The 20,686-nt window shown below is 57.8% G+C and overlaps 1 protein-coding gene across 2 annotated transcripts; it reads left to right on the top strand.

Annotated features, from left to right (window-relative positions):
- The first annotated feature begins 251 nt into the window (after positions 1–251).
- LOC105467327 (ATP binding cassette subfamily D member 1) lies at positions 252–20,157 on the top strand. Of its 2 annotated transcripts, XM_071088772.1 has the most exons (11): positions 252–1,589; positions 4,605–4,785; positions 11,705–11,847; positions 11,938–12,106; positions 12,588–12,682; positions 15,499–15,644; positions 15,981–16,126; positions 18,412–18,496; positions 18,638–18,763; positions 18,906–19,098; positions 19,800–20,157. In XM_071088772.1, exons 1-11 carry the CDS (start codon positions 690–692, stop codon positions 19,818–19,820), a joined length of 2,205 nt encoding a protein of 734 aa, XP_070944873.1. In that variant the 5' UTR covers positions 252–689; the 3' UTR covers positions 19,821–20,157. The 2 variants fall into 2 exon arrangements, with proteins under 2 accessions (XP_070944873.1, XP_011715134.1); XM_011716832.3 differs by having other exon boundaries at positions 18,906–20,157.
- Positions 20,158–20,686: the final 529 nt, after the last annotated feature.

Below are 20,686 nucleotides of genomic sequence, written 5' to 3'. Positions count from 1 at the left end.
ACGGGTGGAGCGAGCACGCGGGCGGGGCGGGGCTTTGGCGGGCCTACGAGGGCCGCTTATCTAGTCCGCGAGGCCGTCCCACGTCTCTGTGGTGCGGAGAGGCCCTGCCGAGGGGCGAGAACGGGGTTGGTGGGGGAGGGGCCTCGCCGAGGGGCGAGAACAGGGTGGGGCTCCCGCGCCCGGACTCCGCCCCTCGCCCCTCCTCCGCCTCCTCCCCTTCCCCCGACTCGCCCCTGGGGAGGGGTGGGTGGGGATTCTGGGCCGGTGGCGGAGTCACTGTCGCTTCAGCCAGGCTGCGGAGCGGACGGACGCGCCTGGTGCCCCGGGGAGGGGCGCCACCAGGGGAGGAGGAGGAGGAGAAGAAGGTGGAGAGGAAGAGACGCCCCCTCTGCCCGAAATCCTTCCAGGCCCTGACCTCAGGAGCCAGGGCACTGACAGGACAGGAGAGCCAAGCTTCTCCACTTGGGCTGCCCGAAGAGGCCGCGACCCTGGAGGGCCCTGAGCCCACCGCACCAGGGGCCCCAGCAGCACCCCGGGGGCCTAAAGCGACAGTCTCAAGGGCCATCGCAAGGTTTCCAGTTGCCTAGACAACAGGCCCGGGGTCAGAACAACAACCCTTCCAGCCACCTGCCTCAACTGCTGCCCCAGGCACCAGCCCCAGTCCCTGCGCGCCAGCCAGCCCAGGTGACATGCCGGTGCTCTCCAGGCCCCGGCCCTGGCGGGGGAGCACGCTGAAGCGCACGGCCGTGCTCCTGGCCCTCGCGGCCTATGGAGTCCACAAAGTCTACCCCTTGGTGCGCCAGTGCCTGGCCCCGGCCAGGGGTTCTCAGGCGCCCGCCAGGGAGCCCACGCAGGAGTCCTCCGGGGCCGCGGCGGCCAAGGCCGGCATGAACCGGGTATTCCTGCAGCGGCTTATGTGGCTCCTGCGGCTGCTGTTCCCCCGGGTCCTGTGCCGGGAGACGGGGCTGCTGGCCTTGCACTCGGCCGCCCTGGTGAGCCGCACCTTCCTGTCGGTGTATGTGGCCCGCCTGGACGGAAGGCTGGCCCGCTGCATCGTGCGCAAGGACCCGCGGGCCTTTGGCTGGCAGCTGCTGCAATGGCTCCTCATCGCCCTCCCTGCTACCTTCGTCAACAGTGCCATCCGCTACCTGGAGGGCCAGCTGGCCCTGTCGTTCCGCAGCCGTCTGGTGGCCCACGCCTACCGCCTCTACTTCTCCCAGCAGACCTACTACCGGGTCAGCAACATGGACGGGCGGCTTCGCAACCCTGACCAGTCTCTGACAGAGGACGTGGTGGCCTTTGCGGCCTCTGTGGCCCACCTCTACTCCAACCTGACCAAGCCACTCCTGGACGTGGCTGTGACTTCCTACACCCTGCTTCAGGCGGCCCGCTCCCGTGGGGCCGGCACAGCCTGGCCCTCAGCCATCGCTGGCCTCGTGGTATTCCTCACGGCCAACGTGCTGCGGGCCTTCTCACCCAAGTTTGGGGAGCTGGTGGCAGAGGAGGCGCGGCGGAAGGGGGAGCTGCGCTACATGCACTCGCGTGTGGTGGCCAACTCGGAGGAGATCGCCTTCTATGGGGGCCACGAGGTGGGGCAGGTTGGGACGCTGGGCACGGAGGGAAGCGTGTGGCAGGGAGGCCCAGGGGCAGGCAGCCGTGAGCAGTGGGGACAGTCCAGGGCGGGCTGGGGCTGATGCCAAAGGTGTGGGCAGGCCATGGGAGAGCAGGGCTGGGGTGGGCAGGGCCTTGGGCAGCCGTGGACTCAGGTGCGGCAGTAGAGAGGCAGGAAGGCTGGGTGGGGACTGTCCTGTGCTGGTTGCCTGCGCGCTCCTGGCCACTTCTGCTTCCTCTCCTCCTCAAGGAGGTTGTCCCAGCCTTAGAGCTGCGATCCTAGCAGTTTGAGCCTTGAGAGGAGATGCCTGCCATTCGGGAGCGGGGACCAAGGGACGTGACCTGCTGCCTAGCCCCTCCTGGGCCCTTGGGCCCTTTGAAGGCCGGCGTCCAGCAGAGCTGGCTGGCCAAGCAGGCAGGCATTATGGGCATGACTCAGCCCAAGCGAGGTTAATGAGCAGTGCCCAGCGCAGCAGTGGGACTTGGGGTCAAGGCCACCCCCGCCTGAGCCCACAGGCTTGCCCAGCTACCAACTGGCTCAGCTGCCTTCCCAGGCCCCCAGACCAGAGATGCCGGGTCCAGGCTGCCACTGCGGCGGGACACACTTCCTGCTCCTGGCGTGGCCGCCCTTCCGCCCCGTCTGTCTCCTAGTTCCCTGGTGGGCCGGGGCGGGGCGGGCCAGGCAGGCGCTGGGAAAGGTTACTCCAGGTCAATGCTCCCTTTATCTCGCCTCAGCCCCTCCCCTTCCTCGTGCCTGGGGTTGCAGTTGCCTTGGGCCCTGCTCTCTGCGACTCAGTTTCCGTTCCCCAGTGCTTCTTGGGAGGAGGGGCACAATGGCATCCATCCCCCAAAGGCCTGTGTGTGCTCCCTGGGTCAGGTAGCCTCTTGCCCTGGGACCTTGTCTCACTGTGCACCAGCAGAGAAGCAGGCTTGTCCTCGAACTCCACAGAGAGGGGCATCCCGGGTGTGGGCCAGACTGCAGATTCAGAGAAAAGGCCCCTGGACTTCAGCCACCACTCCAGCTTCCCTCTCCTCTTTACCCGCATGCTGGGCTGCAGGGCCTTGGCAAGCAGCCGCAGCCTTGGGCGAGGCGCTTGGCACATTCCCCGCAGCTACATTGTCAGCCTTGGCTGGCACCCCTGCCAGCTCCCAGCACGAGTCTGGATTGCCGGGGTGCTTGCTTCAGGAATGGGAGATCGGGCTTGCAGGGAGCTGAGCTGTGCAGGCCGACCTGGGTGGCGGGGGCAGAAGAGAGATCACTGGTTCTTTGAAGGCCTTCGTCCAGGCTAACTTCAGGAAGTAGATTACTGGTTCTTTGAAGGACTCCATCCGGGCTAGCTTCAGGAAGTAGCGCGTTGGCCAAGAGGGTTTGTTGGCCAGGGCAGGAGGGCCCGGTGTGCATTCACGGCCTGTTTGCATAGGCCTCGGCTGGAAAGCTGTGTGGGATAGGAAAGCTGTGTGATAGGACCCCTCGGGTGGCATGTGGCCCGTGGCGGTCCCACTGGCTGATGTCCCCGTGGACACTGGCCTAGGCTCAGATCAGGGCAGAAGCAGCTGACTGGCTGGAGGGCACACAGCAGAGTATTCTGTCCTTCCTGGGATTGCCACGAGGAGGCTTATTGAAATACACATGCACATAATCTCTTGCTTGAGAACAAAGTAAAGCTCTCTTGATAAGTCTAAGCATCATTTACAAGAAAGTGGTTCTCCTGGCAGCTCTGCCAGTGTGGTTCAAATTCCCACACTGGTTGCCACCGTCAGGCTGTGTGGACTTGGGCAGGTCACTTTGCCTCCCTGGGCTTCAGTGTTCTGTGTACAATGGGCACGTGAATACACATGCAATGGGACGTGGTGAGAATCAGATGCAGAGACATGAAAGCACTTGGCAAACAGTGCCAAGCTGGGCAGCTGTCATCAGATGGCTATGGGGAGGCAAGGCTGGGGCACGTGCCCCTGGACTGAGCCCAGAAATTCACAACCCCTTGGCTACCGTGCTGGGAGCACTTCCCGACACCTCCCACCTCCCCCACCTGTCTGACTGCTGCTGCCACCTCTTCTCTGCAGATGTCCCTTTCCCCACCTGCTGGTGTCCTGACATAGTGGTGGCCAGTGCAAGAAGGGGAACAGAAGGACAGGGGAGGCCTACCCACTGCTGAAGGAGCGAGGTCCAGGCTCAGCAGTGGGCACATCCACTGGGGCGAGTCCTGTAGGGCCCAGCTCAGCAGCACATCCGTGCAAATTTCTCACCAAAAGGAACTGTGGGAAAGTTGAGGGGAGAGGGGGCCTAAATAGGCCAAGACTGTTGAACTGAGTTTTTCAGAACCAAGAGACAGGGTCTCACTGTGCTGTCCAGGCTGGGGTGCAGTGGTGCCATCACTGCAGCTTCAAACTCCAGGGCTCCAGCGATCCTCTCACCTCAGCCTCGCGAGTAGCTGGGACTACACGTGTGTGCCACCACGCCTGGCTAATTTTTTTTTTTTTTAATTATTTTTGGTAGAGACAGCATCTCGCCATATTGGCCAGGCTGGTCTCCAACTCCTGGGCTCAGACGATTAGCCTCTCAAAGTGCTGGGATTGCAGGTGTGAGCTACTGCACTCAGCCCAAGAGATACTGCCTTTTGCTGTCCTGCGCTGCTCTTTGCTTAGTTTAGTGGGGGAAAAATTAGAGCTGATGGATGATCTCTCTGGATCAGGAGGAGGGGCTAGCAGGGAGCCCAAAGAAATGGGCTCAGCAGAGGACAGAAACAAGGTGACTAGAGAGGGAGTGGAGAGGGGACGGCAGCCGCACTGTGACATCAGCCAGTCCCTTATATCCTGTCACACCTTGAGTTTGAGACCTGGCCCCACCCAATCGTAACCTCTGGCTCTCAGCCTTCTGATGGCCACCATGGCACAGCGTGTGTGAGTGGCACTCGAAGACTCTGACCATTGCCCCCATGGGAGCTGCCACTGTGCATGGCCATGAAGCCTCTCTGTTTCTGTCACCCCCTCAGGTGGAGCTGGCGCTGCTACAGCACTCCTACCAGGACCTGGCCTCGCAGATCAACCTTATCCTTCTGGAACGCCTGTGGTATGTCATGCTGGAGCAGTTCCTCATGAAGTATGTGTGGAGCGCCTCAGGCCTGCTCATGGTGGCTGTCCCCATCATCACCGCCACTGGTTACTCAGAGACAGGTGAGACCCAGGGCTCTAAGAGGATCCGGGCCAGGGGCCTGTCCCCCATACCGCTGGGTGCTGGGCTCATGAGGGCCCAGCTCAGCCAGCCCGCCTCCCACTTCTGCTGCCGGGGCTGCCGAGGCCCTGCTGCCACCCTTGATGCTCTCAGAGGTTGGGCTTGCCTTGCCCCTCCTTGTTGCCTTTTGCCCTGCGCTCACCTCACGTCCTTTGGTACCACTCAGCCAAGCCCAGGACTGCAAGTCAAGAACACAACATACCACTTCTCCAGGCACAGATACCCTCACCCACCTGTCCCTGTCCTCAACCCAACTGTGACTTAGAGGTGGGAGGATGTGCGGAGTACCTCGAGTGAGCCCCTTTATCACTCCAGCCTTGGTTTCCTCGCCCTGAAACAGCTCTTGTAGGTCGCAAAGGGGAAAGACCTCCACCCTAAGGCGTTTTAGAGGAGTGGGAAGCCTGTTCTACCTGTTATTTTAGTGATAAGATCAAAGATTTAGGTTTTCTGCATGCCTGTTGATTTTGTTTGTTTGTTTTATTTTCTTTTTGGTTTTTGAAACAGGAGTCTGATGTCGCCCAGGCTGGAGTGCAGTGGCACGACCTTGGCTTACTGCAGCCTTGACCTCCCAGGCTCAAGTGATCCTCCTACTTCAGCCTCCCCAGTAGCTGGGACTACAGGTGCAAGCCACCATACCTGGCTAATTTTCATATTTTTTGTAGAGACAGGGTTTCACCATGTTGCCCAGACTGATCTCGAACTCCTGGTCAGGTGGTCCTCCTGCCTCAGCCTCCCAAAGTGCTGGGATTACAGGCGTGAGCCGCCGCGCCCAGCCTGCATTCCTGTTTTGTTTCTCTACTGGATTGCAACTTCTGCATTTGATTTTTTAGTCCATTAGTGGTTACCCTTTAAAGGATCAACACGTGGCTGGGCACAGTGGCTCACGCCTGTCATCCCAGCACTTTGGGAGGCCGAGGCAGGCAGATCACGAGGTCAGGAGATCGAGACCATCCTGGCTAACACGGTGAAACCCCGTCTCTACTAAAAATACAAAAAAATTAGCTAGGCGCGGTGGTGGGCGCCTGTAGTCCCAGCTACTCCGGAGGCTGAGGCAGGAGAATGGCGTGAACCTGGGGGGCGGAGCTTGCAGTGAGCCAGGATAACGCCACTGCACTCCAGCCTGGGTGACAGAGTGAGACTCCGTCTCAAATAAAAATAAAAGTTAAAAATAAAAGATCAACACGCATACTTGTTAGGTTAATCAATAGCTCCGCCTCCTCCTGGACCTTAGAACACAGAAGACCCCCGTGGGGCATGGCGTCATAGCCCAGCCAAGAGTTGATTTGTACCTAGTTTTTCCTCTTTGCTATCGCCTTATCCACACGTGATAAAACTCGCTCACACGTTTGCTGAGTTCTATGCTCACCATTTCGCTCCTGCATCTCAATTTCTCTTCTATGTTCCGTTGTCTTCCTCCAGATAGACATGTTTTTAGTTTTTGTTTGTTTGTTTGTTTTTTAACTCACAACTATACTCAGGACAAACAGTCATCAGTGCTCCTAATTCTTGATTATTTTATTGTAATTCTTTGTGTTATTTTGGTTTTTGTTTGTTTGTTTTTTGTAGAGGCAGGTTCTTGCTATGTTGCCCAGGCTAGTGTGGAACTCCTGGGCTCAAGCGGTCCTCCCATATCGACCTCTCGAAGTGCTGGGATGACAGATGTGAGCCCCCGCACCTGGCCTGTTGTAATTCTTGATTATTTTTGTTGCAAATGTTTCTATTTCACCCTTATTCCGAAGCTAAAGTTGAGTTGCGCAATGGAGTCTAGGTGGACAATTCTTTTCTCTCAGCCCTTTCACAATGTCTTGCTGTCTCCCTGCTTCTTCTGTAGCTGCTGACAAATCTGTAGCTGCTGAAAAATTGTCCTCCCTGAGTACCCTGTGTTTTTTCTCTGGGTACTCTGATCATTTTCTTTCTTTTTGGCATTCTGCAGTTTCACTATGACGTGTTTAGATGTCAGTTTTTGTTGATTCTGCTTGAGACTTGTTATATGTCCTTTGAATATTCAGGTTTTTCAATCATTCTGGAAGATTCTCAGCTATTAGCTTTTGAGATATTGTCTGACTCTCATTCTTTTATCCCGTTCTTCTAGAACTGGCAACCAGCGCTGGACTTCTGACTCTCTTCATTGTGTCTTTTGGTTTCTGTTTACTGTTTCCCATCTCACACTGTGTTGAATTCTGGGGATGCCCTCAGGCTTTCTTCCTGCTTGCTCATTTGCCAGTTCACCAGTTTTCTTTTCGGCCATGTCTAATTGGAATTTTGTTCACATTTCAGTGGCTGTTTCTGTAAGTTCTATTTCATTCTATTTCAAATAGAAATTTGAAAATGGATATTTCCTTTTTCAAGTAGAAATGTCAGGCTGTTTCTGTGTCTTATTTGCTCATCTTTTTGACTGCTCCTTTTATGCTGTGTATCATGTTAGTCATACTTACCCCACAGTCTCTATCCGATGGTTTGGTTAGCTTCAGTTCTTGGGAGTCTCATTCACCTGTCTTCTGTCTGCTGGTCCTCACTCATGGTGGATAATTTCCTTGTGGGTTTTGCAACAGAACTTCTATAGGGATTGATATGACCTCAATGGAGGGTGTAAGTCCGTATTTCTTTCTGTTTTGGCCAAGCACTCCAGGGTAAGCAGTTGGAGGCCGTTAGTTAGTGTGGAGGGGATGGTTCCTGAAATGAGAGGTGGTTTCATTTGAATTCATTTGAACTCCAGGCACATTGTTACAAATTCTTAGAGGAGGCTTTTTGTTCATTGCTCATAGAGCCCAGGCTAAGCAAAGAAAGCTTCCTGGTCTTTGCCCTGCCTGCCTCTGGGGCTTTCAAAGGATCACCTGGCTGCCTGCTTCTCTTTGCTCCCAGGAGTTTCCCTTGCTTTCCATCAAGCTTGGCTCTGCTTGAAATAGTGTCATAGTTTTTACGCAGTTTGGTGGGAAGAGGGTTTTCAATTTATAAACAGAAGTCCGATTCTCTCCCTGTTTCTGTTTCCACCTCGGGGCTTCCATGCCCTCAGCCGTCTGTGTCGTCCTCTGGGTGACTCACCAAGAGGAAGGGTCAGCCTCGATGCCGGCGTGGGTGCCCGGCCCAGTCAGCGCACCTAGCCCCAGGCACCGAGGCAGCCCATGAAACAGCACCTGCAGCCGCTTCACTCCATGGCTGCCACTGATTGCATCAGGCTGCTCCCTGCCCTGAAGGCCTAGGACTTTTCTGAGCCTCTGCTGTGCCAGGCTTTGTGGGCTCCTGGCCCTGCTCTGCTGGCCCTCAGAGCCAGCAGCCTTTGAAGGCTGTGAAGCGCTCCCTTTCCCCTGGCTTGATTGGTTCTGTCCTGTGGCCTTCTGTTTTTTGGGGGGGTTTTTTGAGATGGAGTCTCACTCTGTCTCCCAGGCTGGAGTGCAGTGGCACGATCTTGGCTCACTGCAACCTCCGCCTCCTAGGTTCAAGCAATTCTCCTGCCTCAGCCTCCCAAGTAGCTGGGACTACAAGTACACACCACCATGCCTGGCTAATTTTTGTATTTTTAGTAGAGATGGGGTTTCGCCATGTTGGCCAGGCTGGTCTTGAACTCCTGACCTCAAGTGATCCATCTCCCTTGGCCTCCCAAAGTGCTGGGATTATAGGCATGAGCCACTGTGCCTGGTCCTGTGGCCTTCTTATTTCCCCAAATGCCAGGCCTGCTCTGTCTCGGGGCCTGTGCCAGGAGCACTCTTTACTCTGCTGCCCTGTGGCACAGCCCACCTATGCAAGGCCCGACCTACCTACCACCACCTTTCCTGTCTCCTTCCCTGCCTCATTGCTCTCCCAAGCACTGAACACCCCGTCAGTGGCGCTTTTCTCTCTCCCTGCCATGGACTGCAAGCCCCGTGGAGGGCAGGGATTTTTGTCTGTTTTGTCCCTGCTATGTCCCCTGCACTGGGTGGCTAGTGAGGGCTCCAGGTGCTTCAAGGAGGTGCAGTGTGCTGGTTGGGGAAGATTTAGATAAGCTTTGCTGGGCTGGCGTGCAAGGCAGGTGGGCTCAGGAGATGGGCAGGGCCTGTGGCTCCCACTCCAGCCCAGAGGCCTTGCTCTGTCCAGCTCCAGGGCCCTGGCCTTAGTCGCCCAAGGCTCCAAGAGAACCTGCAGAGGGCAGCTGGTTCTGCGCCAGGATGCCCTAGGCACAAAGACTTGCAGACCCTTCCCTTTGTCCACAGAGACTGTCCAGCTCTTAGAATACCTGGGGAGGAGGGCTGTGTCCTTAAGAGCACGGTGGGGGCCGGGCGCGGTGGCTCAAGCCTGTAATCCCAGCACTTTGGGAGGCCGAGGCGGGCGGATCACGAGGTCAGGAGATCGAGACCATCCTGGCTAACACGGTGAAACCCCGTCTCTACTAAAAAAAAAATACAAAAAATTAGCTGGGCGTGGTGGCGGGTGCCTGTAGTCCCAGCTACTCGGGAGGCTGAGGCAGGAGAATGGCGTGAACCCGGGGGGCGGAGCTTGCAGTGAGCCGAGATCGCGCCACTGCACTCCAGCCTGGGGCACAGAGCAAGACTCCGTCTCAAAAAAAAAAAAAGCACGGTGGGAAGGAAGGTCCAAGGCCTTCAACCTTTAGGATTAATGTCCCCACCCTGCCAGCCCAATCTAGTTCCTTGGTTTCCCAGGCCAGGCCCCTTTCCACCCTGCGTGGCCCTGAGCTGACTCTACATTTCATGTCCTCCCCCAGCCCCCAGCCAATGATCCCTGAGGCTTACCCCTCAGGATCACACACACCCCTGGATAGAGTCCTCGAGTCCTTCACAGGACCTTCCCACCACCTCAGCCACACCCCAGTACCCTCAGAGGCAGCCTTCACCCTTGCTCCCCACCTCTGCTCCTGTGGGGACTCTAAGGATCAAGAAACTGAGAGGGCCATTGACGAGGGTCAAGGGTGCTGCCACGGGGCCCTAGAGTGTGACAGAAAAGCAAGTTAAGACAGGAGCAGCTCCTGGGAGAAACAGACACCAAACAATATGGCTGCTGGCCCAGAGGTCAAAAACCATGGTGTAGAGGTCAGGAAGTGGGACATTAGGCTGGGCGCGGTGGCTCACGCCTGTAATCCCAGCATCTTGGGAGGCCAAGGCGAGCAGATCACCTGAGGTCAGGAGTTTGAGACCAGCCTGGCCAACATGGTGAGACCCCGTCTCTACTAAAAATACAAAAAAATTAGCTGGGCTTGGTGGCAGGCGCCTGTAATCCCAGCTACTTGGGAGGCTGAGGCATAAGAGTCACTTGAACCTGGGAGGCAGAGGTTGCAGTGAGCCAAGATCACACCACTGCACTCCAGCCTGGACAACAGAGCAAGACTCTGTCTCAAAAAAAAAGAAAAGAAAGAAAGAAAAAAAAAAGAAAGTTGGTGTTTCAAAGCCAAACAGCCCTGGGCGTTGGATGACAAAGTTCAGATATTCCCCAGGAGGGGCGACATCAGTGGTGCAGGACAGAGGGCAGGTGGAAGGAGCTGGTTGTACCCAGAAACAAAGCGAGATGCCTGCTGGTGCATTTTAAAAATCAATGTTATTGAGATGTAATTAACATACCATACAATTCATCCTTTTCCATGTACAATTTAAATTCATTCACAGAGTTGTGCAGCCATCACCACTAACTCCAGAATGTTTTATTTTTATTTTATCCCCCAAAGAAACCCCAGACCCATGAACAGTCACTCCTCATTCCCTCTCTCCAGCCCCTGGCACCCACTCATCTGCTTCCTGTCTCTGTGGATTTGACTATCTGGACATGTCCTAGAAATGGAATCATGTGCTCTGTGGCCTTTTGTGACTACCTTCCTTCACTGAGCATCATGGTTTCAAGATTCGTCCATGTCATAAGATGAATCAGTCCTCCATTCCTTTTCATAGCTGAATAATATTCCATTGTGTACATAGACCACAATTTCTTTATCCATTCATCCATTGATGGACATTTTGGGTTTCTTCATGTTTTGGCTATTGTGAATAACACTGCTGTGAACATCCATGGACAAGTCTCTATGTGCACAGATACTTTCGTTTCTCCTAGGTGTATAGCTAGGAGTGGAATTGCCAGGTCACACAGTAACTGGACAGTTCACTTTTTGAGGAGCTGCGAGACCGTTCTCCACAGCGGCTGCCCCATTTTACCTTTCCGCCAGCAGTGTTGGAGGGTTCCACCGTTTCATCCTGGCTAGCACTGGTTGTCATCTCCTTTGTGTTCTAGCCACCTAGTGGGTGGGAGGTGGTATCTCTTGGTGGTTTTGATTTGCATTTCCCTGATGACTAATGACGCTGAGCCACTTTTGATGTGCTGAGTGGCCATTTGTATGTCTTCTTTGGAGAAATGTCTGTTCACGTCCTTTGCCCACGTGTGATCGGGTTACCTCTGCCGTTGGGTTGTGAAAGCTCTTTGTCTATTCTGGATACTGCACCCTCATCAGATGTGCGGTTCACCAGTCCAGAGTTTTCTCCCAGTCTGTGGTTGTCTTTTTCACTGTCTCGATGTTGTCCTTTGGTGCACAAAAGTGTTGAGTTGGATGAGGTTTAGTTGATGTGTTTTTCTCTTGTTGCTCATGCTTTTGGTGTCCTAGTGAAGGAACTGTTGCCATATCCAAGGTCGTGAAGCTTTATCCCATTTTCTTCTAAGAGTTTCATAGTTTGGGCTACGCTACACATCACCCTATGATGTGCTCTGGGTTGGTTTGTATGTATGGTGTGAGGAGTCCCTCTCTTGCACATGGAGAGAAAGAGAGAGAGATCTGGTTGCCTTGGCACCATCTGCAGAAGAGCCTGGCCTTTCTCTCCAGCGGCTCATTTTTAACTTTCCACTGTCTCTGCCCCTCCCCGCCCCGCCACCCACCCCTCTGGGGCTTTGCAGATGCAGAGGCCGTGAAGAAGGCAGCCTTGGAAAAGAAGGAGGAGGAGCTGGTGAGCGAGCGCACAGAAGCCTTCACTATTGCCCGCAACCTCCTGACAGCGGCTGCAGATGCCATTGAGCGGATCATGTCGTCGTACAAGGAGGTACCTCTGGCCCAGCCCCACCCTTGCCATCCTTGCCATGCTCCTCTCCCTGCAACTGGCAAGGGCTGAGCCAGGGTCACCCTCCCTCAGGTGACGGAGCTTGCTGGCTACACAGCCCGGGTGCACGAGATGTTCCAGGTGTTTGAAGATGTTCAGCGCTGTCACTTCAAGAGGCCCAGGGAGCTGGAGGACGCTCAGGCGGGGTCTGGGACCATCGGCCGGTCTGGTGTCCGCGTGGAGGGCCCCCTGAAGATCCGAGGTAAGGCTGTCCCCTCCCTATGAGTGACCCCGCCCCTGCTGCTACTGCAGATGCTGACCTGCTGCCCCAGCTCCTCCCATTCCTGCTCCCTCACTCAGGGACCTCTGTGCGCTTCTGGCCCATCCCAGTCCACCCAGGACGGAAGGGCTGCCCAGCAGGGTCTTTGAGGACTTCGGCCTGGTCGAGCTGGGCCCCTGGAGGGTTTCCTGGGGAGAGAAAGTTCCAGTCAGTGTGTCAGCCGCTGGCTGCCGTGGGAGGCAGGTGCTGCAGAAGTGGGTGGCGGCCCAGGGCACCGTACTAGACACTGAGGGAAGAGTTCAGCTTGTTGGAAAACCTGGCTGTGTTCCCTAGGGGCCCTGGACCACAGGCTGCTGGTGGGGAACCAGCTGGCATGCTGCCGGGGGCACGCAGACCCCCCAGAATGCAGAGGGGTTGCCGCCACTCCTTCCCCTCCCCACCCCCCGCCGTACTCTCTCTGCAGGCCAGGTGGTGGATGTGGAGCAGGGGATCATCTGCGAGAACATCCCCATCATCACGCCCTCAGGAGAGGTGGTGGTGGCCAGCCTCAACATCAGGGTAGGTCCAGCGGGGAGGGCGCCAGCCACGCACATATGCAAGCCTCAGCCCTTGGTTCCCGCCTGTCTGTGCTGGCAACAGCCATTGTCCCTAGATCTACGTGGCAGGTGGGCCAAGGTCAAGGTGAGAGACCAACGTGTCTCTGACTGTTCATCCTGGGGCAACAGAGGCTGATAAGAGAGACCAGTGATACCAGGATTGGCCAAGGTTCACCCCGGCGTTCCTGGCCCTATCATCTGATGCCAGCTCCCCATACTCCTAAGAAAGCCAAGACCCGGGCGGGGGGCTCTGCTTCAAACCTTGCCACTCGACCTCCCTGGGAAGGCCACAGATTACCTGTGTCCCCAGCCAGGGGTTTAGATGGGGCTGAGGAGCAATGGAGTGAGGGGGAGACTGGGGTGGAGGGACAGGTAGAGAAGTGACAAGGAATCACTCATTCATTCATTCATTTAGCCAATATGCCCTGAACTCTGAGCTGGGCACCAGAAACCTGAGGTAAATCAGGAGCCCTGCACTCAGGGAGTCCTCACCGTGGAAGGGCACTAAAGTGTTACAAAGGTCTCCAGGTGGACAGCTGTTCAAGGGACAGTGGGGATCACAAGAAGAGTGGTCAAAGTCCCTCGGGGTGGTGGGGGTGGGATGAAGCCTTGCCCAGGAGTCGCTGCGAGCAAGTGGGCAGGCAGCTGACGGTAGAGGCCGTGGGCCTGAGGGGCAGCTCACACAGGACAAAGCAGACAGGAGGGGCATGCCAGGGAGGAGGGGCGTGCCAGGGAGGAGGGGCGTGCCAGGGAGGAGGGGCCAGCACAGGTGGTTACCCCTCACCGCCGGCAGTGGCCACTCCTAGGATATCGGGGGAGCTGATCACCAGTGAGTCTGAGGAGGGTGGTTTCCAGGCTGGCCCCGGGCAGCACAAGCAGGCAGGGGCAGCAGGCAAGCTCACAGGGCCCCTGCACACCCGGCCACAGCTGCTCAGGGAGCCAGGTGTGCAAGATGGGGCAAGGCCCAGGCCCGGCCCCTCAGGAGGGGACAGTCAGGTGGCTGTATTAGCATCCTGTGGCTGCGGTCACAAAGTGTTACAAACTTTAAGTGGCTTTCCCAGCAGAGATGGCCTCTCTCCCAGCTGGGGAACGGCAGTCCGAGAGGAAGGCGCAGGCGGGGCGGACTCTTGCCGAGTACCGAGAAGGCGCCTCCGCTCGGGGCCTCTGTCCCAGCTTCTGCTCTGCTGACCATCTGCGGGCTTCCTTGGCTTCTGCCACGGCAGGTTGGCCTCAGCCTCTGTCTCCACACAGCACTCTCCCTCTGGGTGTGTCCGTGTCTCCGTCTGCCCTGCCATGACATGGGTCACATTGCATTAGGGCCCACCCTTCTGCAGAATGACCTCATCCAAACCTAATTCGTCACGTCCGCAACGACCCCGTTTCCAAATCAGCTCACACTCCAAGGTAGTGGGGATTAGGGTTCCCACATAGGAATTTCAGAAGACACAGTTCCGTCCATGACACTGCCTGAGGTAAGCTAAAGACTACGCCCTCAAGTCTTCCCAGGAGCCCTGTGTAGCATTGTTGTTACCATGGACTTCACTGACTCCAGGCCCCCGGCCTCCTCCCTGCACACAGCCCTCCCCCCAGCCTGGCTGGCATTTTCCCGAAGTAGACGTTTCCTAGCTCCAGTGAGGACCATGGAATCAGTGAATTGAGGAGCCTGGGGTCCATGATGCAGAGCCCAGGGGCCACTGTGGCATCTCTGGGTCATTCTGGCACCTGGGAAGGCAGTGGGTCTGTACTGTCAGTCTAGAGCCATAAAGAAAGTACCTTTTGGGCCGGGTGTGGTGGTTCATGCCTGTCATCCCAGCACTTTGGGAGGCCGAGGTGGGCAGATCGCTTCAGCCCAGGAGTTCAAGACCAGCCTGGGCAACATGGCAAATACCGTCTCTACAAAAATTTTTAAAAATACAAAAATAAGCCAAGTGTGGTGGCCGTGCCTATAGTTCTAGCTACTTGAAAAGCTAAAGTGAGAGGATCTCTTGAGCCCAGTAGGTTGAGCCTGCAGTGAGCCATGATCCCACCACAAGGCCCTGTCTCAAAAAGAAAAGAAAGAAACTGCCTTTTGTCCCCAGTGACTCAGGAGGCCAAGGTGAGAGAATTGCTTGAGTCCAAGAGTTTGAGACCAGCCTGTACAACATAGCAAGACCCCGTCTCTAAAAAAACATTTAAAACTTAGCCAGGCATGGTGGCGTGCATCTGTAGGCCCAGCTACTCAGGAGGCTGAGGTGGGAGGATGACTTGAGCCAAGGAGTTGGAGACAGCAGTGAGCTGTGGTCACACCACTGCACTCCAGCCTGGGCGACACTGAGATCTCGTCTCTTGAAAACAAAGTGCCTTTCAGGGCAGTTCCTTAAAGGGGGCTGAGAGTTGACCCTGCACTTGGATTCCTGGTGAAGTGGAAGTTGGATGGGACTGAGGATGGCACTGGCTGTGTTGAAACACACCTACTCGTTCAGCTGTGGCAGAATAGGCCCTTCCTCTTCTGTTCCAGAACGTGCTGGACCCACGTTCTCTGGGCATGTCAGGGCCTGAGGACAGGGCCAGGTCTTGTCCATTCCTATGTCCTGGGCCAGGCATTTAGCGAGAGCTAAATTTAGCTAGGGCCGTGGATGCTGGATCCCATCCCCCAGGCCCTGCTGTCCTTTATCAACAGATCAAGAATGGCCCGCCTGCTGGCCTCGGGCATTGGGAGCCTCTCAAGGCTGGGCAGGAGGCCATAGGGTACGGGAAGGAGCCTGCGCTCTCTGGCGTCAGTGGCTGTTGCCCCTGCAGGTGGAGGAAGGCATGCATCTGCTCATCACGGGCCCCAACGGCTGCGGCAAGAGCTCCCTGTTCCGGATCCTGGGTGGGCTCTGGCCCACGTACGGCGGTGTGCTCTACAAGCCCCCACCCCAGCGCATGTTCTACATCCCACAGAGGTGAGGAAGCCCATGCGTCTCTCCTGCGCCTCTCCCTGCCTGTGCGCCCACGCGTGGCTTCCTGCAGAGGCCCAGGAAGTGGTGAAGAGTCAGCACCTCAGGAGAGGACACCGACGCGCTGTCCCCAGAGCCAGAGACAGGCTATGGTTCCTGCTCCCTCCACACCCACCCAATCCACTGCCCTGTTTTGGATCTGTGTGGGGTGTGTGCACGGGTGGCAACGTGAGCGTGTGGGTGCGTGTGAGCGTGGCATGTGGACACTGCCTGGGAGGCGCAGAGTATCTTGGGAGAGGCAGGGCCAGCCCTTCCCTCTATGGACACCCAGCTTTCCCACAGGCCCTATATGTCTGTGGGCTCCCTGCGTGACCAGGTGATCTACCCGGACTCAGTGGCGGACATGCGAAGGAAGGGCTACTCAGAGCAGGACCTGGAAGCCATCCTGGACATCGTGCATCTGCACCACATCCTGCAGCGGGAGGGAGGTAGGAGGCCTGGGGCTGGCAGCCGCCTTTTGTCTCACTGTGGCCTCTCCCTTGGCCTCCAGGGAGTGAAGATTATCTCAACATCCAGGAGTCTAAAGTGCCAGGTGCCACAGGGGCGGGACAGAGGGTGCTGCCTCTAAGGCCTGCCTACCAGGGAGGACCAGCACCACACAGATGGCCCCAGGTGGCATGGGTGCTCTAGAGAAGGGGGCACCTAACAGGGATGTGCACCTCATTGGGGGACCCAGGATACCCTCTCCCAGAGAAAAGAGGTCTGAGCTGAGCCCTGCAGAATGCTGAGCGGTTACCCTGTCGGGGAGCCAGAGACAGCAGGGCGGAGTGCGGCCCACAGGCTTGGTGGCGCGAGAGGCTAGCTCACAGAGTCCCCTCCGGACCAGACGGGAGCCTAGGCTTTCCCTGAGCAGGATCAGACGCTCTTGGAAGGACCATGGGGCGGTGGGCAGGGGCAGGCACATGTGTGCAGTGATGGCTACTGTCCGGAGGTTTGTGCAGACGCTTGGAGGGGGCTGGGGCCAGCAGAGTCGGGTGGATTCTGAGATGAGTTCACGGAAAAGGAGGCCAGACTAAGCTGTTCTCTTGTCCTGGGCTTATCAAGGAATGCTGCTTGTTCACAGTGTCCATCATGCTGGGAGAGCAGAGGAGGAGAGGGGGGTGCAGCTGCAGGGACATGGTAGGAGTGTTTAGTTCTCTCTTTGAATTCTGATCCTCTGGGTTCAGCTTCCAGCCCCCAGTGCTGGGTGCAAGATTGCCCTGGGCAAGGGCCTCGCCTTGCTGGGGCTCCCCTTCACGGTTCAAGGGCACAGGCACCAAGCCCTGCCTTGGTGGCAACATGAGAAGAAGTGGCTCCTGCAGGAAATGGCTGGGGTGTTGTCACCTGCCTGTGGAGGAAGCGGGGACACAGGTGGCGATGGCAGTGGAGCAGCCCCTGGCGCGGCCCTGCTTCTTGCTCCTGCTGCCCTCAGCCTGGGAGCAGTGGCCCCTCCCGCCTCTGTGGCAGCCTGAATGCCTAGGGCCTGTGGCCGGCCAGCACGAGCCGTTAGGATGGAGTTGAGCTGCGAGGAACAGAACCAGCCTCCCTGCAGTACTGGCTAAGATCGTTTGTGAGTTTATTCTGCTGAGCTGTTAGGTCCCAAGAGAGCCAGGCCACGGTTGCCGGGGCTGGCCCTGCTCTGTGAAGGTCCCAGGGCTCTAGGCTTTTCTACCAGGTCACTCTGCTGTGTGTGGCCTCCATTTCCAAAGTCACCTCATGATACAGGGGGGCTGCTGCAGCCCTCACATCATGTCCCAGGCTGTAGGATGGAGGAAGTAGAAGGGAAGGGGCAAAAGGTATGTGCCTTCTATCTTTTAAGGAAGGTTCCAGAAGCCACCATATTGAATACTTACAGTTACATCTCATTGGCCACAACTTAGTCTCATGCTCACACCTCACCACAAGGCCACCTGGGAAGCGTAATCTCTATTCTGGGTGGCCATACACCCTGTCGCCACTTCCAGTCCTGGGCCGCAGGGGAAGACAGCATGCCCGAGAATACAGGAGGGGCCACTTCTGCCACAGTGCCCCGGCCCAGTGGAGCAGCCAACTCACCTGCTTGTTCAAGCAGCCCACTCGAGCCTTGCCAAAGTGCTGGCACAGGGCAGTGACAGGAGGCCCAACCCCTGTGGGTGGTGACAAGCCCCTGGTCTGGGGAGAGCACTGTGGCAGCTCTGGGGCTCTGTGCCAGGGAATTGTGTGGGTGCCCTGGGGCTGCCATAAACCGCAGGGGTGGGTCGTCTCCTGCATCCAGCAGCCTGAGATCCAGGTGCCAGCAGGGTGGACTCCTTCTGGGTGTCGTGACAGAAGGATGTGTTCCAGGCCTCTGTCCTTGGCTCGCAGATAGCCCACTTCTCCCTGTATATCTTCACCTCATGTTCCCTCTATGCACGTCCTCTGCCCGCATACCCCCTTTTTATGAGGACATAGTCATATTGAATTAGGGTCTACTCTGATGACCTCATCTTAGTGTGATCACCTCCATGAAGGCCCTGTCTCCAAATAAGGTCACACTGAAGTGCTGGGGCTGGGACTCCACCATATCTCTTCTAGGAGGAGGCATGATTCCAGTCCCCACTCCTCCATGATTAATGCCTGGCAGACGGACAAGGACACAGAGGCACAGTGGCCCTGTCATCACAGCCAGCTCATTCCCACAGCTCCCCCAGCTCCCCGGCCGGCCCCCAGGGCTGGGTGCTGGTGGAACTGAGCCAAGACCCTTGCCCCCGCCCAGGTTGGGAGGCTATGTGTGACTGGAAGGACGTCCTGTCGGGTGGCGAGAAGCAAAGAATCGGCATGGCCCGCATGTTCTACCACAGGTGAGCACTCTGGGCTCCCTGGGGTCCCCTGGAAGGGGAAGTAGCAGCCATGGGGAGGCCTGGGCTCAGTGGAGCCTGAGCTGGGCCGAGGTACTGGGCCCTGGAGGGTGCACAGACTCTCCTCTCGGCCCGGACCCCCAGGCCCAAGTACGCCCTCCTGGATGAATGCACCAGTGCCGTGAGCATCGATGTGGAAGGCAAGATCTTCCAGGCAGCCAAGGACGCGGGCATCGCCCTGCTCTCCATCACCCACCGGCCCTCCCTGTGGTAGGTGCCCTCTCTCCCTGTCTGGGGCCAGTGGGAGTGGCAGCCTGAGGGGAGGACGTGGCCTGGTGAGCCCAGCAGCAGCAGGCGGCTCTCATCAGCAGCCCTCGTGCCGTGCCCCTGACCCTGTCCCTCTCCTGGCCAGGAAGTACCACACACACTTGCTACAGTTCGACGGGGAGGGTGGCTGGAAGTTCGAGAAGCTGGACTCGGCTGCTCGCCTGAGCCTGACAGAGGAGAAGCAGCGGCTGGAGCAGCAGCTGGCAGGCATTCCCAAGATGCAGCGGCGCCTCCAAGAGCTCTGCCAGATCCTGGGCGAGGCCATGGCCCCAGCACAGGTGCCGGCACCTAGCCCACAAGACCCTGGCGGCCTCCAGGGTGCCTCCACCTGACTCGGCCTTCCCCGGCCCCTGCCCCGCCCCCAAGCTCAGATCATATGAAGGAGACAGCAGCACCCACCTGCGCATGCGCCCTGCCCCTGCATGCCTGGCCCCTCCTAGAAGACCCTTCCCGCCCTTGGGAAAGTAGATGTGGAGGGTGACGCCCTGCATAACCCCCACCCTGTCCCTCCCACTCCCTGGGGGGGCTGTTCCACAGTGACTGGGCCCTGTCCAGGGTAGTGAGTCTCCTACTTTGCTCCGCGGAGGAAGCTGGGGCACGGGGGCCCAGTGCTGGCCACAGCAGCGCAGCCGGGCCCCAGGAGCCACTCAGGCCACAGCCCCTGGTGCTGCAGGTGGCCTCCCTCCGGAGACTCGAGTCCCCATGATTCCCTCCTCGTCAGTCTCTCAAAGACCCCATGATCTATCCCCTGAGGGTGGCCAGCCAAGGCTTCTGTCGCATGGGATGCCATAAAAGCCACCCAGTGGGACCCATGGTCACACAGAGCCCCTCACCTGCATCCTCTCCCCCACGAGAGCCCTGAAGAGCCCACGGGAGAGGGACGCACAGCACTGCCTGCCAAGCGAGAATGTAGCCGCAGCCCCCTCGGCCCCTCACCTCTTCTTTCTACAGCCTAATTTATTGGATTCCCTATTCGTAGCCATCTCCATGGCCAATGTGACTACCCTGCCAGCAGCGGGGGTGGCCCAGCCTCTGAGTCCCATGGGGCCCTGGCTCCCACCGGTGCCAAACCCAGCCCCTGTGGCCGTCACCCCGCCAGCCTACACTGCCAGCCGCCACCGGGGCACACGGGCCTCTGCTTGCCAGCCGGGAGTGCGGACACCATGTTCCCAGCTCAGTGCCAAAGAGGGGTCACCAGGGGGAGCTGTCTATAGAGCCAGCGCCTGCCCGAGAGACCCCACCGCCACCGTGTGCCTTTCCCAGGCCCTCAGCCCTCGGGCCGGGCGCCACCCCCAGTCCCCCCAGTAAAAGCCTCCATTGGCAAATGCAGTCCTTCCTCCCTGCCTCGGAGTCTGATGGTGTCTGCTGCGGGTCTCGGGGAGAGATGGAGGAGAGGGAGTGGGTTGCCTGTGGGGGAAAGAGTGAGTTTGGGAAAGGAGTGGGCCTGACCCCCAAGCCCTTCTGCGGGGGAAAGTCACCAGAAGACACGGTCCAGCATGTCCTCCGCCAAGCCTCACACCAATGCTCTTAGGGTTCCCATGACGGTGGCGGGGCAGAACCTGCAACAACATTGCACGGAAATACTGGCTGAGCCCAAATAGGACTAGGGGAGGGGATCATGCTGGTCCCTGTGGGAGGAGCACAAAGGCAAGAGAAGGGATGTCTAAGCTGCCACACAGGGTGCTGCTGGCTCTTCTAGGGAGAAGGGGCCATTTGTGCAGGGACCTGGGGGGAACCAGGAGCACAGCACAGGGTGTTCGTGCTGCATGCAGGGTAAGGGAGGGCTGCGGCCGGCGGGCCTTGGAGGCCACACTACAGAGGCAGGACTTAGCCCAGAGGCCACCGAGGCGCTGTCAGCAACAGGGA

Source organism: Macaca nemestrina, chromosome X (genome assembly GCF_043159975.1).
Source record: "Macaca nemestrina isolate mMacNem1 chromosome X, mMacNem.hap1, whole genome shotgun sequence".
NCBI classification, from domain to species: Eukaryota; Metazoa; Chordata; class Mammalia; order Primates; family Cercopithecidae; genus Macaca; species Macaca nemestrina.
The sequence above is the reverse complement of the archived record's forward strand: the minus strand, read 5'-3'. Positions and strand labels throughout refer to the sequence as shown.

Coding starts and splice junctions, on each gene's coding strand:
- LOC105467327 (XM_011716832.3), top strand. CDS start 690: ATGCCGGTGCTCTCCAGGCCCCGGCCCTGGCGGGGGAGCACGCTGAAG. Junction 4,786..11,704: donor CACTGGTTACTCAGAGACAG/GTGAGACCCAGG, acceptor GGGGCTTTGCAG/ATGCAGAGGCCGTGAAGAAG. Junction 18,497..18,637: donor GCCCGCATGTTCTACCACAG/GTGAGCACTCTG, acceptor CCGGACCCCCAG/GCCCAAGTACGCCCTCCTGG.